Source organism: Stigmatopora argus, chromosome 5 (genome assembly GCF_051989625.1).
Source record: "Stigmatopora argus isolate UIUO_Sarg chromosome 5, RoL_Sarg_1.0, whole genome shotgun sequence".
Classification (NCBI taxonomy): domain Eukaryota; kingdom Metazoa; phylum Chordata; class Actinopteri; order Syngnathiformes; family Syngnathidae; genus Stigmatopora; species Stigmatopora argus.
This window is the reverse complement of record NC_135391.1, coordinates 15340379-15358976: the sequence shown is the minus strand read 5'-3', so window position 1 is coordinate 15358976 and position 18598 is coordinate 15340379. Positions and strand designations below refer to the sequence as shown.

The following is an 18598-nucleotide window of genomic DNA, read 5'->3' as shown; positions in this document are numbered from 1 at the left end:
GACGTTGAATTCATTTGAAATGGATTTGACAGGCAATGAGTTAAATGAGTGCTTTATGAATTTCAAAAGATTATAAATGTCTCCACTTCGAAACTTTTAAAATGTTTATTCATGTGAAAGATTCAAGAATAAATGCTATCACAAATAAAAATGAATAACTATTAAAGTATTACTAACAATGCCACTTGTTGACTAGACATTCAGAAAGCTCGCTAAATTTGTCTTCATGCTTATTCTCCCTATAAGACTCTCAGACACATGGCAGTAATTTAGCCCCCCATTTTCTACTTCCTAAAGCTAACATTCAAAATCCAACCACTTCCAGGGCACTCCCAAGGGTTAAGCCCTTGTGCCAAGTGACACAAAAATGCCACCAAAAAATGGGCGCTTTGGGCTTCTTATGTTACTGATGAGCTAGCACGCTGATCTGAGTAAATACCACTAGTACTTCAATATTAGCACCGTGAAATGGAAAAATAAATCATTTCAGATTAAACTCAAATCCCACCACCTCAAAAGGAGATCATTGCAGATTTACACAAAGAGCGTGAGTAGAAGATATTTGCCTTTTCAGACCCATGCCATTCCACATAAATCAATCACTTAGTATATTTTTATTCATTAATTGACATAAACTGGGAAGAAAGTAGTGGCAGATGTTTTATTTGGACAATTTGTTTCTCAAAAGTGACCAGTGAGATCGTTAATGTAACTGTGGTGATTCCAGCTCATCAATTCCATTAAGAGCATGCTGGGTTACTGTGGCAGTTTTTCTCTTGCCAGTACCTCCCAAAAGCAAAATCTCTTGTTTTTTGTGGTCCTGTCTTCTCTTTCATTCCGTTGTGCATGGATGTCTGATGTTAGTTTTTCGTTTCAAGCTCTCTTCTTCAAGATTCTCTTTTGTATATTCCATCCTTTCCCCCCTTTCTAATTCCCATTGACTGTCTCCTCTCTTTTTCCCAACAAAGTGGTCTTGCTTCATTTGTTTCTTGCTCCGAGTAACCCACAAATCTAATCAAAGTTGGCCGCTCTTGTTTTTCCCTGCCTCTCTCTCAGCAGGCCATGCCCCCATCCAACTACGACATGCCCGTGTCCATCCCCGTCAGCAACCAAAACAATCTCATCTACAGCCATCCCGGCGGCTCCCTTGGAAACCACAACCTGCTACCGCTGACACACCATGGACTACAGAGAAACAGCATGTCGCCAGGAGTTACACACAGACCCCCCAGTGCAGGTAACACAAGTACAAATACAATAGGCGAGAACATGGTTACTTGTTCCAATTTTTAAACTTTCTTGGATATCTTATAGTAAAGTCATTCATGTAATTTCTAGATAGTCTTTATCTTGGGTCGGATTTGACATCCTTCACAATTTCAAATATTTTAGTAATTTATTGTCAAAAACCGCATACTGAGACTTTGTGAAAAACATCTCATTGTGCGGTTGGTTTTTGATGACAATCTTATTGATTAAATTGAAGTTTTTTAACAAATAGTCGACATTAACAACTTTTATTACATAGAACATTATGGTTGCTTCAACATATCAGAACACATCCATTTTCAGGTTATGACGTAAAACAAGAACTTGTTAGACTAAAGATGAAGAGTATCCTTTAGAAGTATCATGAACTGACATCCACACCTTGTCCGATTGCTATTCAATCCCTGGAATACAGTGATGAAACACATTGGAGAAAACACATCCACTGTGCCCTATACAGCTAAACAAAATAATTTTTACCTTTTGAAATGTTAATGATCTGACAAAACCACCCTCATCTGTACCGTAACACCCAATGTCAACTCAAGTTTTTGGCTAAAAGATAAACTAAACCCTAGTAAATACCTGGCTAACTAGAGAATAATTATCATAACTAGCTATGACTTCATACTTAATCCTAACACTTTCATGACAAGGAATCTATTGTTTTTAAGCCAATTAAAGAAAAGTGAAGATGTTAAAAAATTTAATTGACATTAAAAAGGTAATTTCTCTTACGTCAACAAAATGTGACACTCAAGAATAAACTTTACAGTTTAATGACACAATTCAGATCATTTCTTTATGGATATTGCACAATACCACCCTCTGGTGGTCATGTTTTCACAGGCGTCACAACCAACCCATGTGACAACCAACCGTATTCTCCATTACATAGGAGAATAAATGGAACAGACTTGTTGTCTGGACCATGTACAGCATAGTCTTTCAGTGTGCTGTTGACATAAAGAAAATCAAGCCTGTTAGTTTGTTATTGTTGCCCAGAGTCCTTTTTCTGTCCCACTGAAGCCATCATCCCACACCCTCACCCTGTCATTACAACTGGATGCAAGAAACGCCAGCACAAAACTAAATATGAGCTTTGGAGCTTGTGAGCATCCATAGCAAACCGCATGAGTTGGGAACCATCCCACCCTTCCACCTCACATGGCTTAAAAATAATAATGTGTCATTTTTCTTGGACGACAGGGTGTGTTTGAGCTTCATTTTTTCTCTGGTCGCAGAATACATTTTGATCCCCTGAAATATACATTCAATACAGAATACATTTTGATAAACTGAAATGCACAACAGTGTTAACTCGTGAAGTGCTAATATCACATACACAGAATATGTGCAGTGGTAGTTAGTACAATTATCCATCAATATACTCATTGATGGTTTTTTTTGTCTTTTAGGTGGCCTCATGGGTGCTGACCTCACCACTGGCGCAGGCACCAGTGCTGGTAAGAATGTCTTCTCACTTATTGTCTCGCAACTAACACCAGGTATCGGTTCACATTTTTCGCGCTTTAACCCTTTTAGGGACAATGGTCACTAGGGTGGACAACTATTCAAAAGTTGTGATTCAGACCTTTAATCTTTTTGGCTAATATAAAAATACTTATTCCCATGTATTAATATTGTAATATGTTTTTATATTTATTTTTTAATGAATCATACTTGTATTTTTAATATTTTGTATCATTATGAATATATTTATAAATTAATTCAATGTTAATACAAACTAAATTAATGAAATTCAAATTAATATATGAAGAATTACGGCAACAAGTAACTATAAAATAGTTTTTTTTCCCATATCATGCAATTGCCAATATTCCAAGCCAGTGATGGCAGATTGAATGAACATTCACCACTCCCAGTCAGAATGGATTGGATGCCTAGCCCCATCAATGTCAGCCAATGAGTTAAATGAGTGCCCTGTGAGATTTAAAAAAGAAATAAATCCTAAATCATGCATGAAAGGGCGAAAATGCATGACTAATATTAACCCAAACCCAAGTGGAGATTTTGCCCAAGATGTGTTGATGTTAGTGGTGGTGGAGTTCATCTGGGAATGTTTACTCAGTGCCGGGCCTGTGACACATCCTGCCCCTGTTGAGTTAAGCAGTAAAATCATACAAGACAGGGGAGGGGGGAGAAATGAAACGTACTTCCTGATGAGGTGAAGAGAGGAACCATACCCGACTTTTCAATGCATGCATTTGTTTTATCATCACGTCTGCTGCTGAGATTTATTTGGATCCGGTTCAAGTTGGGTGTTTTTTTTAACTCTACCTTTTTACAGTCGGTGCCAACATTGTGTTTGTTTATTTATTTTAAGCTTTGATGAAGGTATTTTTTCCTCTTGAGTCAAAATTACTGAAAAGTTAACATTTTCAATTTAGCATGACTTATTATTTTCAGACTTTTGTGGACAGGTTTTTTTAGATAATATTTTTTTTAAGCTCAAACTACTACATTTTAAACGCTACTTTACATTCAGACAATGTAGATTTCAAAGGAGAATTTGGCTTATCTTCCCCACAGATGGACATTTGGGCCTTTAAAAACAAAGGACTTAAGTGAAATAGTATATACGTCAAATTACCACTTCTAGTCCAGGTTTTTCTATCTTGTGTTTAAAAGCCCAGTTATTAGTACTCCACATTTAAAAACACAGACAAAATACAATGTAAAATACAGATCTATTATCTATATCCAGGCAGGTCTCCAAAACCGTATTAGCTCTCCTTCCAGATTTGTCAATGCTTTACTGTGTTGAATTATTTCTCAAAGTTTTGACTATAAATGGGAAACACAGTGGGCTATTCCAATCAGTTGCAATGAATTGTTAACCTTGTTTTAAAATAAAAGTCAGCCCTCAACAGCTGGACTCGAACTCATGAGAAAACGTTTTCGTACTGCTGCAAGAGCTTAACCACTATACTATGGGGTGGCACACACTTAAGGTGTAAAACAAGTTAAACAATGTAAAATGTCTGGCACTTTCCTGAAATATGCATGAAACCGCACTTAGGCAGTTGGGTGTGGATGATATTTTTCCTACAAATGAGGTGGTGTGTACGTAGATTTTTTTTCTTCACGGAGGAGGGTAAAATACTTGTTTTTAAAAGCCATTCTAATTGTGCACATGGCTTTTATGGAGTTGTTTTCCAAAAATTAACAATTAATAGCACCTCAAAACAAGTCTTATCTCTCCAAGTTCCAACATCATGGCACAATTTAATATATAGTTTAATAATACAGCATTCCGATACTTTTGTATACCACTAGATTGAACATAAGGTATAATACCTGGAAATTTGTCATTATATTTTAGATTTATTTAAGTTTTTTTCTCTCGCCTTCTAATTTTAATAATTTTGATTCATTTATAAAAGAGAATGCTATCTTTTATTTATTTCAGCATTTCTTAGTGTTGTTTTCATTTATATTATTAATCGTTTTACTTGCATTTTAATCACAATGGATAATTTCTAAGGCAATGGAAACTCCAATAAAACATGTTTGAAAATATATTTAGTCCTTCGGAATTTCATCATTTTGTGATGTAGATATTACATTCTAAATATCAAATAAACTACAAAACAAAGCGGTCAATGGCTTTAATTTCAATGTTTAGTGGCCACCAAACAATTTCAGTTATTGTTTTTAGTTTTTATTTATTTTATTTAATGAATAAAAATTATTTCTACTTTTCATCATTTTGTTCCTTTTCCTTAAAGACAAAGTTCTTGGAGGCTAGTTGCGATCATTAAATTAAAAGAAGTATTTTTTTTATCGTCTTCATTGTTAGTGAAACATGATCAATACATAACCGGTAGACCTCCCAATTCCAATAAATCGGACATCAATAAATTTTCAAACAAATATGTTTAACTCTTTCAATGCCGTTGACCATAATCGACATTTAATTATGTTTTTTCAATAATCTGCTGTGGATAGAACTCATAATGTCTTAGTACATTCGTTCATGGATTTCACCCCAAAACAGATTACAAATCGATCTCTGTCAGTGACAGCCAATGAGGTAAAGAAAAGTGCAAATGTACTGAAGTTAAATACAACTGAACCCCACTTTTGCAGTGATTCTTTCACATACCACTAGAGGGAGAGCATTCCACAATTTTGGACAACCTAATTTACAACATTAGCTGTGCTCAGAAACAAATATGGATCTAAATCATTTTTGGCGGTTATATGGGGGTAAGCGCTTGAACAAAAACTCACTTCAGCTAAAAACAACATTTGGGACTAGCTGTACATATAAATACATTGGAGGATGCTCCGGGGGAAAATTGCGGTCGTCTGCAACCTATACATTGGTAGTTCTTTGTCTCCTTACACCCAGCTTCTTTACTTCCTCTGCAGAGATTAACAGCTACCATATGTCTTGTAACCAAATTAACGCAGTGTTTTAGTGTTTAACCATACCCCCAAAAAACGTCTGTCGTGCCTACAGAGATTTGAGCAAACCAAACCTATGTCAGCAAATGTAATGTTTTAGCTTCTGTGCGCCATTAGGTTCATCCCTCGGGGCATGTCAGGGCAAAGTTTATAGTGAAGAGACCCCTATTTAAGGGGTGAAATTTTATAGCCTGGACGATTTTACAGTGTAAAAATGGAGAGGAGGGGTGGTGGTTCAGTGGGGCACAGCTGGGCGGCCCCGTCTGGCCCCTGAGGCTCCGTCATCGGGGTCACCACTTGGTTTCTGTCTGGTCACCCGTCGCACACGCACAACAGGATGGTTTGTTGTGGCGTGCGTCGGTTCGACGGCGCGGCGCAGAGCGACGCTTCCAATGTGCTCTTTGTGTCACCGGGGGCCGAGGAACAGAGGCGCTCTGTGAGGAGTGTGGCACGTCGCTCAGCAGCAGCAAAAAACACGCAGAGAGACTTGTGCGAAACTAAAAGATTCCATTCAAAGGGTCCTTAAATCATATCTAGAGGCTGAGTAGAGCGAGGGGAGGGTGTGCATTGATGAATATCCACTATTGCTTTGAGGCATGTGTGTAAAGGAGAAACAGTCGGGTAACACAGATGCAAGCGTTATGTGAACTTTTCTCGGTCATTGTAATGGATACAGTCAGAGTGAGGTGGCTCAACCACAATCACGTTATTATTAATATATGTATTTTAGCATTCCTCCTCTGCTCACAAGATTGCTTCAGAATAGTACAAATAGCTGTCAGGTGTTCCTTCAGTGTAACAGTTTAAAAAAGAAGAGGTGTGTGTATGTGTGTTTCCACATATGTCATGGTTCCACTGTCTGTAAAAAGACAAAATGACAGCAAGCTCCCACATGGGAATTCTATTACCTGGGGTCCCCCTGTAGTGTGGCAGCACTGTAAAAAAAAATAAGTAAGAAAGTTGTTTTGTGCCTAATCCCTCCCCCCAGACACACAAAAGTATCAGGCTGTTTTTTTTAATTCCATTGTTCCAATTGTCTTGCATTAAGACAATTTCCGTTCCTTTTATTTTGTGATCTCATTAAATTTCCCCCAAAACATGATTTTCACTGTTTTATGACTAACTTTTTTAATAATTTATATTCTCACTAAATTAAATCAACACTATGACTCACAGTAATAAAAATCAATCAATTAATTTTAAGCACAATAAGAGCACATTCCAAAATATGAACATAAAAGCACACACAGTTTCCTTTGAAATTTTAGTTGCCAGAGCGTGTGGTGAACGATACCGGGGTGGGTGGTTCAATCCTGGCTCCGACTACGCACTGCCAAAGTGTCCTTGGGCAAGACAAAGAGCCCAAAAATTAGCTCACAGTGGTCATGGCAGCAGCACCACCTATTGGTATGAAAGTATACCTGTTAAGCACCTTTGGCACTGTTATAGTGTAGAAAACAAAATCGCTAAATAAGTCTTCATTTATATTTTTTTCAGTAATTTCGTGTGAATTTACTCTCACATTTTAAAAAAGCGTTAAAAAACGAAATTAAAGGCAAAGATATTTAAAAGTGTGAAAATCAGGTTTAACCCTTTATAGGGCAAGAGACTATTTTAACTAATTCATTCATTTGCTGCTGCCATTAAAAATAGATTGGACGTCTCTTGCTGTCAATGGCATTGAATCATTAGCATTCACAGCCATCTATCCGGTTTAAATGAATTTTACATCAATTGATGAATTAGTCAAATCAATAACTTAAAGGTATATTCACGGTATAGTTTTATCTAATGTTTTTTTATTTAAAAAAATATATATTCTATTTAAACAAGTGAATAAATTGTTAAAATGTTAATACATCAAAATTTCACAAAAATTAAAATGAATAAAAAGAAAATGCACTGTTGTTATGGCCCCAATAACTTTTTAAAGTTGTAATGTATGGGTATGTAAATCATTACCTGTCATTGATATTAGCTTTACAATCATCTTAACTGGAAAGTCTTGGCTTTAAAATCTCATGTTTGAGTGCCATTGACGGCAATAGACGGGCAATCCATTTTTCCTGGAAAGGCTAGCAGCGATCACTCCTCAATGACTGCCCTAAAGTATGGAAATCATTACGGTCTCTACATGAGTCCAAGCCTGACTCATTTTTGGCACGATTGCATCTTATCACTTCCCCTCTGAGTACTTATTTGCTGCCTATGGCGTGCCAAGTAGCATATAGGGTGTAGTAGTCTTCGGGTTTCTGGTTAAGTCCGAGCATCTGCCTCCAAATCAGAGGGGATCAAACAGCCAAATGAATAGACTTGACTCGGAGTTCTGCTTTCATTTGCCTAATGACTTCATGATTTCACTCGTGAAGTGCTTTAAGGAGCGGCCTGTGCCACTGCTGATCATTGAGCGGTAATAATTGACTGGACCGCAGCCATCTCCGCACGGTAGCAACGCGCAGATGTCTGATTGAAGCCCGACCAACATGTAGTCTGCATCCTTCTGACCAAACACTGCATTATCGTTGCACCCCCAAGCGCGTTTTCATCTCGGCAAAAACACTGAGGCGCGGGTTGTTTACTAAATTGTGTGTGTATTGCGTCCTGTCAATGTGTGTTTTAGAAGTGTGTGAGGTCTCATTCATCTATCTCCACATGCACCCACTCCATCTTACAAAAGGCCAGCCATGAGAATGAGAGAGCAGGAAAGCTGAAGAGGCAGCTGCCACTTTGCTAATGTGAGGATTGAGATCGAACTAAGAGGCTTCCATACAAAACACACGTGCATCCAAATGCGGAGCTGGCTTTTTTTTATACTTTCAAACGTACAAAGATGCCGCTCTCACACATTTAGGCCCAAATATGCGCGATATCCTATATTAACGGAAGCGGCGCGCACGGTTTTTAGTTAGCGGTGGTTTTACCCTTGAAATTGTTCAAATTGTGCTTGTTGAGACTTTTCATTTCCAAACAACAAAACCTCCCTCTAAAATTAAACAAAGATCAGCAAAGGGAAATTGCCCAGGAAGACATCTGCGACTCATTTTCCCCCCGGAGTATATGATTAGGAAATTCATTTATGTCTAACGTATAATTCCTGCCTGTCTTTCAAGTGGGAAACTCCACACTGCACCCTGTGTTCTAAGTAAGGGGGGGACTAACTTGTGGGATTGGGTTAGAAACAAAGAATATGTTGCTCGCAGGAATGCTTTCCTCCTTTTTTCTTCTTTTTGTCTTTATGATTTTGCGAGGTTTTTACCGCATCATTTTTCAAGCGGGAAAAACGTGTGCTGCACTTGTGTGCTGAACTGGTGGCAGCCCCGAGGGAGGGTCTTTTGTGTGCAGCGACCACAAGTGTTTAGCTGTGATGGCCAAATGATGGGCCCCGTCCTTCTGTGGTCATGCTACCCGTAATTTAATGTTTTTACATGATTCACTGGCTGTTGCCGGGCACATGTAGTCTTAACTGACTGTGACAGAGTTGGAGGGGAGTTTCCCTTTTTGTATGGACACCAAGGAAATATGAACACTTGAGGGTCCTTGTTCAGAAAGTAGCATTTCCATGGCTCACTTATCCAAATGACAGAAAAACATTCTGCAACTGGTTAGGACTGCAAGGTGAAAATGGAATATCATGGGTTGTAATTAGCTGACAATACATTGCATGATTTCCAAGTTTTTAAATGTGGGATTTAATATAGTTTCTGGAACATCTCTTGGAAATAGCCTAAAACTAGAAGACTAAGTGAGCAGATTTCCGCCTAAGCAGCCAAATTCAAAGCTAGGCATTTTTTTACCACTGTGATTTGTGACCCTCCTTCTTCTCAGCCTATCACCTACTCTGTAAATTAAGATAATCCATTATCATTTTTTCATGAAATAAGTTTTCTGACCTTCAGGCCCTTAGACCTCAATACCCCAACAAACCTATCTTGTAAATTTGGTAATAAATCCCATTATTCATTCTTGATTTATCTTGAACACAATCAAAGACATACTGAACTGAATACATAACCTCTACCTTCCAGTTGGCCAGTCTTCCCACTCAAAACAGCTTGAACAGTGGCACTGGAATCTTATCAATTACTGCCAACCATATTTTAGGTGAATCCTTCTGATTCTCCAACATTTCCTTTGCTTTCCCAGGTAATGGATATGGAAATCACCGCAATTCTCCCGGTCTGCTGGTCTCTCAGGCCGGCATGAACAAGAACATGCAGGCTAAGTCACCCCCACCCATGAATTTAGGCATGAACAACCGCAAACCCGACCTCCGTGTGCTCATCCCTCATGGCGCCAAGAACAACATGCCCTCCATTGTGAGTAAACTCTTTGTTAGCTATGGTCTTACATGTTTGCTGGTCTACTTTTAACGACATGCTTGACAAAACTCCCACTAGACGGCAGTGATATAACATTTTAGATATGAATTCAGCCTCGTTCAAGGGCGTCAAACTTACTATATATTTTTTGCGGGCTACTTTGTTGTTATAGTTATCTTTGGGGGGCTAGGGGGATACAACTTAACTTAAAGAAGTTTATTCAAACAAACAATCCAAAAATACATGTAGTAGCTGTATTGGTAAATATAACTGAATAGTGGGTGTTTTTTATTTTAGTTTTTTTGTTTTTGTTTAGGGTTAGGGTTGCATAACATTACATAACGTTAAGTGTAAAATAAGATGTTTGTTACCAGTTTTATTTCCTGATTGATGGTATTGCATGTTTTAAATTATGAATTGTATTAGACTGTATGAGTAAATAATTCTTACCATTAGAGAAAACACCGCCGACCACTTTTGCTACTTTTCCTACTTATACCACACATTGTTAATCATGTGATGTCGCCTGCATTGTTTGCCTTGAAGTTGGGATTATTTACATTTTCAGAAATCTTCCTTTTCACCCCTATTTTAAATCCTTTTTTAATCCGGTTTCATTCATGTGAGAATTTAGTGTCCTGGTTCAAATTATTTGTATCTTAAGATTCATTTATATATGTAATTCAAATTGGGTAAACAAATACATAGTTTATTCCAACTTTATGGGCAACAGTGGATTTGCACTGCTGTACTATATTTATCTTTGAGGACCATTTTTCTTTTTTTCTATTAAATAATATAAGTTTTGTAGGTAGTGTAGCAGTTTAGAAGAATCTGTGACAGCTTCTTCTCTAGATTCTTAATTAGTCGTAAACTATACTAATTTGAATTTATCACCCTCCCCTTTTAATGCCCTCAGTCTGAGGATGTTGATCTCCTATTGGTAAGTCGGACTGCTTAAAAGTAGAAAAATCCCAGCGTGCTCCCTCCAATATAGCAGAAGCATTTTTAGCTTGATGCACAAAATATTAGAATTGATATTTATTTTTTCTTTAAAGTTCACCATTGTAGAGCCTGAACTGATGTATGAAACAGGGTAACTTTTCCATCTAACGGTTTTGAAAGCCACATAGTGGACTCGTTTGTTAGGATACATAGTGCCCCCAAGTGTTGTGGAATTATAACAGCACATTGACCTGACAATACTTTTATGAGACAAGATAGTTTCTGCCTTTGACTTTTTCCTTCTTTTTCGGTCACTGAACCTACAAGGACAATTCATAGTTTTTATTACTGAAAGTTGTATTACGCTTTTTTTTGCGTTAAAGTCCATCTTTTCCAGCAAACGCACATATTTTCCTCAGAAAAGCGCGTCATCTTCATTTGCCATCGCTACCCTGCGTTGCCTTGGAGACAGGTGGCGTTACTATAGCGACAGTGGACCCTCACTAAGGGTAGATGACAGGGTTTGCTGGGTTCAACGCCTCTCTGGCAATTGCTTCCCGGCGCAACTTGCCATCACCTTCATTTTCACAGCAAAGTGAAAAAAGAAGAAATGGAAAAGACGAGTGCAACTTTTTTGCTTTGATTAGGCTATGCTTTTCGGTGAATATTATCCAGCGACTTTTGTTTTATATTCTCTTTTTCTTTTTTCCTGCCACAGAACCAGAGAATAAACAACTCCCAGTCTGCTCAGTCATTGGCCACCCCAGTTGTGTCCGTAGCAACTCCGACTCTGCCAGGACAAGGCATGGGTGGTTACCCGTCGGCTATCTCCACATCTTATGGTACAGGTCTGTACCAAAACATTTTTTTTTAACTTAGCTGGGGTTCTCAAAATCATAAAGTTTCATTCACCAAGTAATCAATTAATTGGATGTGATCTATTTATCAAAATAATCAATAGCTTTTTGCAGAGTTGATTAGTCATTTAGAGACATTTTAATGTCAGGAAAGTACAAATACTCATTTTTAAGCCACTCAACAATAAATATTGTCCTTTTACAATAAAAAAATAATGTTGAGAAAATAAAAATAAAAAACACAATAAATATTCAGATTTTTGGGGGTATTTTTTTCTTGAAAAGTACAGTGGTACCTAAAGGTATTAAATTACAGTAATCCATTCTCTGGGCAGGATCCTAACTCAAAATGGTTCCCTATTACCATTTCTAGGTCATGTGACTATTTTGGTCATCTAAGAATAAATAAATACAAATAAATCTCATAAAGACCTAGTGAATACACACATGGACATCACATTTTGGGTCATGTAGGTCACAATATTTACATTTGGCCACACATGAGAGGAAAAAGACCCAGAATTTGATATTCATGCAAATATATGCCAATTTACCCATTTTTTAATATTTATTTTTATATGAAAAAAATATTGTTAATAAAATGCAATTAAAAGAAAAATCACTACAATGAAATGGACAGGATATATAGCATCATTAGTTCATTGAAAACTAGAAAACATAATTCAATATTGTATTTGCGTTTTGAATTATTTGTATTTTTAATTTGTCTTTTTTGAGAATTTTAAAACAACAACAAAACAGCAAAAAAATAATTAGCCCGCAAAAATCTTTAATATATAAAATAATCATCCGTGACAGGCATAGAACTTTATAGCATATACTGCTATGAATGAAATTTGGAAGTTTTAGTTATTAATTCAAAATAAATACATCAGCTACTTTACTCCTCAATTAAAAAAATATTGATAGATTTGTAAAAGGCACTTCATTGGTACTTTTTAGTATTTTAAGATCCATCCACTCGTGATACACGCAACGCTATCGTCGAACACAAGAGGGTAGTGTTGTTATAGTGTTAGTGGGCCTACAACATCTTTCTTTAGATCTGCACACTTTTGGGGTCTTTTCTCATGATATTGCATGTCCATCACTTTGTTTCAACGCAGAGTATTCCTTGAATAGTGCAGACTTGTCTTCGCTGTCTGGATTCAACAGCGGCAGTTCTCTGCACTTGGGCTCAATGAGTGGCTGGCAGCAGCAACACCTTCAGAACATGCAGCATTCGGCCCTTGGACAGCTCGGGTGAGTGGCTTTGGGACTGCATGTTTCACCACGTCACAAGGATGATGTCACACACCGTAGCCACAAAAGTGCACAGTGGTACCTTGACTTACGAGTGACTGGAGATGGGTTTGATGTCTCCATATGACGATCCGACATTCTAAGGCCAACGGTGCAGCAAATCGTAGATAAACAATATATCAATAAGAGTGGCTAACAAAATATGTGTTGCATTGATGCAAACACGTATTCTCAATTAATTCTGGGGCTCACTATCCAAATCGGACCTTTTAAAGATCTATTTTGCAAATCAATATATTTTTGTTTCTGTAGGCAATGCAAAAGTGTTGCAAAACGATATTTTTAACAACCTGGTTATACAGCTGGCATTTAAAAAATGAAATAAAAATAACCGTATTTAATCATTGCGACCGTTGTGGGGATAAGCGATTCAGAAAATGAGTGAATGAATCAACATTTAACTCCGCGTGTATATCCTGCTTAATGTTCGTTGTTGCTGAGACAGGCTCCAGCACCCAAGCGACCCTCTTGAGGATAAGTGGCTCGGAAAATGAAGGAATGACCAGAAATGATATTAAATCCATTAAAAATAAAACCTTTGGAAAAGAAGTTGAAAAAATGGCGTTGATCAAGGTGTGCACACATGAATAAGCCACACCAAGAATTGTAATAGACAATTCATTTAATTTAATGGTCTGCAAACTATTCCAATTGAATAGGACACCTTTCCACCAATCAGGTGTCTTAAAAGTGTGATCACTTGATTGCAATCATGCAATCATGCTTCACTTGCTCTGTTAAACTAACTGTGCTTGATCAGTTGGAACAAAGAAAAGAGGCCACAATGGCCCTTAATGGCAAGTTTGGAGATCCTTGTTTGAATGTTTACTTTGTATTCATTCATTCATTCATCTTCCATACCGCCCATCCTCAAAAGGGTTGTGGGGGTTGCTGGAGCCTAACCCAGCTGGCTTTGGGCAAAAGGCAGACTACACCTTAGACTGGTTGCCAGTCAGTCATAGAGCACACAGAGAGACAAACGATCATCCACACCCCCAATCATACCGCCACCAGCAGGAATTGCCCGCACCTAAGTCAGGCGAGTGAACCACTACACCACGAGGCAGCTTTATTTACTTTGTATTTAGCAGTAAAACATCATGCTAACAGAAACCATTGGTCATATCTCTACCTGATCGCTAGTGAATGATCCCAGTTGAAGTAGATGGGACATATATCACTGTCATTGGTGTTTTAATGACATTTCAATTCATTCTATATTAGGGAAAAGTTGATTAGGGTTAACATTTCAGTTCCGAGCATGGTCACAGAGCAACTCGTAGGTGAAGGCACCACTTTACCATCAATCACATGTTTTTCCAACCTTCACAAATATGGCACCTCTTGAAAATGGACAGTTGCATGATTGTGTGCTCTGTATTTCTGTAACACCTTTCCTTTCCTCTTCCTTCCTACAGAAATTGCTCTAGCTCTCACTTATGTCAGGGTTCAAATCTCTCCCTGCCCTCTGCTCAAAGCCTGCACATCAAGTCCGAACCTGTTTCTCCTCCTAGAGATCGCACCAGCAGTACACCGGGGTGCTACGGTGGCGGCGGGGTAGTCCCTCCCCAGAACCCCTCATCCCGGCAGGACTCGGGCCGCTCCCCAGTCGATAGCCTGAGCAGTTGTAGCAGCTCCCACGAAGGCAGCGACCGCGACGAGCACAGGAACGAGTTTCACTCTCCTCTGGGACTGGCTCGGCCCGCCCTGGACGAGCGCGAGAGCCCTTCCATCAAGCGGGTGCGCCTGTCTGAGGGCTGGGCCACATGATAACCCTGACCCCTCCCCAACTCAAGGCCGCCTCTTGCCCCTTGTGACAAAAGCAACCCACTGTCAGCCCCTCTCAAAATTCTACAACCATTTTATTATTTTTGCTGTGTGTGTGTGGTATATAAATAGATATATACTAATATATATATATATATATATATATATATATATATATATATATATATATATATATATATATATATATATATATATATATATATATATATATATAATTCCATAAACCAGTGGGCTCTTGTAGATGTCGATCAATTGAGGGGCGGGGTAATCTATTTTTAGTTGGGGAACTATGCATCAATTGCAATCACAAATGCATATATCATTATGTGCGTGTACATAGTATATGCATATCGCCAACAACAATAGTCAGGTACTTTGTTTCTTACAAGTTCCAATTCATCATATACAGCAGGCGCAGTGTCGGTCAGTTTCAGCAAACGCTTAAAAAAAAAATACAACAACAAAAAAAAACAGGTAAAGCAATAACTGCAACACCAACGCATATAGCCATATTGGAATTGGAGTGTTACGACGAAAGTAGTCTCACAAATTATAACATGTGACAGACACATTGTTAGATGTGGCTTTGTGGCAATCTCTTCTTTTTCTCAACCAGTACAAGATCATTCTATTGCATTCGCCGCCATCATTATCATAAAGATGACAGACGTAATACAATGATCTGGACTGGATAACGGTAGCAGCTAATTTCATACAACGATTTCTACCCGAACCACTTCTGAAGAGCCAACAGCAAACGATGGTCACAAAGCAATATCTGTCAAAGAGTACCTATTGGTTAAGTCTACTTCCGTTTTTGTCATTTTGCGTTCGTGCTGTGGCGATTGGCATACGTGTTTTTTTTTTCATTTTTGCAAAGTGTCTGGAATTTGCAAATAGCCTGACACTTCCTGCCCACTGTAATTATAAGTGACTAGAAAAGACAAAAAAAGAGCATCAACATGAGAACGAGTGCACTTGACAAACATGTACAGTGTCAGTTTCATCAGTATGTACCTTCTCCCTGGCTAATACAAGTGTGTGTGTTAACAATAGATGATGTCATGTTGCAGGTTCAACGTATTTATGTAAATAGAGGTCAAAAAGGGGGGCGAAGTTGCAGGATATTTCAAGATTTATTTACTCGCTAAAGGAAAAGCTAATATGCAACATTTGAAGGACTGTACAGGTATTCGGACCCCAAAATGTTTGGAACTTTTGGTGTGTAAAAAGTTGGGTGTGTGAGGACACCCTCCTATCCAAGAGTTAGTGTAATCAAGTAACCTTGGAATCTAGTATTAACTATCAGTATTATTAAAGGAGGGAGGAAAAAAAGAATAACAATTGTACGATACACTTGCTTCTATTTTCATATGAAAGGAATACAATGCAATGCAATGCATTTTGTGGCTTTTTGTAGTTTCTATAAGCCAGAATGTGTTTTTGATAGCTTTGCTAAATAAGAGAAGGATAGCGCACCCCACCCGGTTGGGGGGATGAATGGGCTTTGGAGCCCTAAGCCATGAAACAGACTGAGATCCAATGCTTTGCTGAACTGTTTTATCTTTGTAGAGGTTTGTTATTAAACGTGTATTTCTAATTATATATAATAATGGTAATATTAAGAATCTTTAAAAAAAATGAAAAAAAAGGAAAAAAAGAAAAAAAATCTGTGAAATTAACATGCTTGTGTATAGCTTTCTAATATATAAATATATATAATAATAATTTTTTTGTTGTTGATTTCTTAGTGGAGTTTCAATGTGCAGTTGCACATCTTTGTTTGGTTTGTTTTTTCCGACAACTTTTTGGGCTCCAACACAAGCAAAGGCGGCAAAAGAAATCACACTGACGTCCAGTTACGTCTGACCCAACATGCATTTTGATTTCTCACGTTTCATTCTATTAACTTATTGAACATGACCTTGTTTTCCCCTATTCAGCATCACACAATTCAAGTTACACATTTTCCCCGGCGAGCTATTTAAGTAATTGAATTCTGCAAATGGTTGTTGAGGAATCAACCCCGAATGATTGGAAAGTGAATTCAATTCTCTACCTGCTCGAGTTCAATTATTTTCAAATGAAACATATTTGCCGGCAGTTTTGACAACTGCATGAGGAAAATTGGATCACGTGTTGTTAATTTTTGATCGATAGCTATTTCGATTACGCAAACTAGCCACTTATATCTGCCGCGGAGTCCTGTATCTGCTGTCATTTAAGTGTTATGATATTTCAATGTGCATATTTCATGCAGGTTCACTATGTTGTTACTGTATAGTCTGTGCATTCAAACAGGGGCAGAGCCTCTATAGCAGTGTTCTTCTCACTCTCCTTTTGTAAAAATTCAATATACAAAAAGGCTGAGAGGGGAAAAATAAAAAATATTTGAGGCGGATAAGTGGAGAAACCAAAGCCAGTGGCATTTGTGTGTTGTAAACTTCTTATTTTCACATTCATTTATGTTTTTATTTTGCAACCATTGAAAGTGACAATAAAAAAAAATGTTGAAATGTAGAATTCCTTTTTGACTTGCACCAATGCCAACAGCATCAACCCTACTTTGCTTTGACTATGACAATAATTAGCATCAATTTATATTCACTCACAACTTGAGCTATTGCCAACATGTCAGGGTCACTCGTTGGCTGCCTTTGACGGTGATAGACGGCGAATCCATTTGAAATGGGAAGGTTGGCCGCGATGGAACATCTATCGCCGTCAATGGTACTGAAACATGATCATTCATTGGATGTCTTTCAGCCAGCCAATGAGTTAAAGTTCAAATTTAAGCAAAGACATGAAGGGTATTTACATGTTATTCATTTCGTGTTTGTGTTTCATTTACATTTCATCATCTGTTGATCAGTTGTGTCATGAGATTAAAAAGTAACGTTGGTACCTCCAAATGACTTAAACAATACTCATCTGATGTATTGTCAAGTCACTTTGCAGTGCAAATGGGAGAGCATCCACCTGTACAGCCATGTGTAATATCATATCATCCTTCTTTGTTCCTCCACATTGTGTGGTTTATTTAAATCTTGAGAAAGAAAAAAAAGAGATTTTGTTTCTGTCCAATGCTTAAAATCGTCAGTCTGTAGTGTGAAATGTAGCTTGTGTCAACCCAGAGACTGGGGCAGGTTTGGAGGTGTTTTTTTGCAAAGAATATGAGCGGCTTTCAGCGGCATAAGCTGGCCTTTGTCGCCACTTGAGACTCACGACAATGGCGTTCAATGAAATCTACACGTGGAACTCAAAGGACTGGACTGAACTATGTGTGTGTGGTGGGCTGGAATATACAAGTCACCTCTGCTGAGGGGGAGTTTGAATTGTTTGTATTTTGCAGAAATTTCAGTAAACCTACTGGCTTTCTTAGTTATCCTCATTGTGACTTCGTGTGACTTCATTGTGTTGTGCTTGTTTTTTTGAGTCTTGCCGACCTTTTCAGTCCAAAGAGATGCAAATGGTGAACACAGTGACTCGTCAGCAGTTTTCTTTTAATGTTCCTGGCAAAGCATTTTTTCAAATCAGATTAAAATAGATTGATATAACCCTTTCGGGGACACTGGTCATTAATGTGAACAGCTATTCAAAATTTGGCACTTGAACTCTTTAACTATTAATTTTGGTCATCAAAAAAAATCTTAGGAGTTATTA

General features: G+C 37.9%; 1 protein-coding gene across 4 annotated transcripts in view; it reads left to right on the top strand.

Annotated features, from left to right (window-relative positions):
• mef2cb (myocyte enhancer factor 2cb) overlaps positions 1 to 18326 on the top strand; it is a 72941-nt gene extending 54615 nt beyond the window's left edge. The window contains exons 5-11 of one of the 4 annotated variants that reach the window (XM_077600548.1): positions 1060 to 1237; positions 2688 to 2735; positions 9847 to 10019; positions 10942 to 10965; positions 11686 to 11815; positions 12952 to 13087; positions 14566 to 18326. In XM_077600548.1, coding sequence (XP_077456674.1) covers positions 1060 to 1237; positions 2688 to 2735; positions 9847 to 10019; positions 10942 to 10965; positions 11686 to 11815; positions 12952 to 13087; positions 14566 to 14917 — 1041 coding nt within the window. In that variant the 3' untranslated portion in view covers positions 14918 to 18326. Of the gene's footprint in view, positions 1 to 1056; positions 1238 to 2687; positions 2736 to 9846; positions 10020 to 10941; positions 10966 to 11685; positions 11816 to 12951; positions 13088 to 14565 lie in introns of all 4 variants that reach the window. The other 3 variants (XM_077600547.1, XM_077600550.1, XM_077600549.1) reach the window with 3 other exon arrangements.
• Positions 18327 to 18598: the final 272 nt, after the last annotated feature.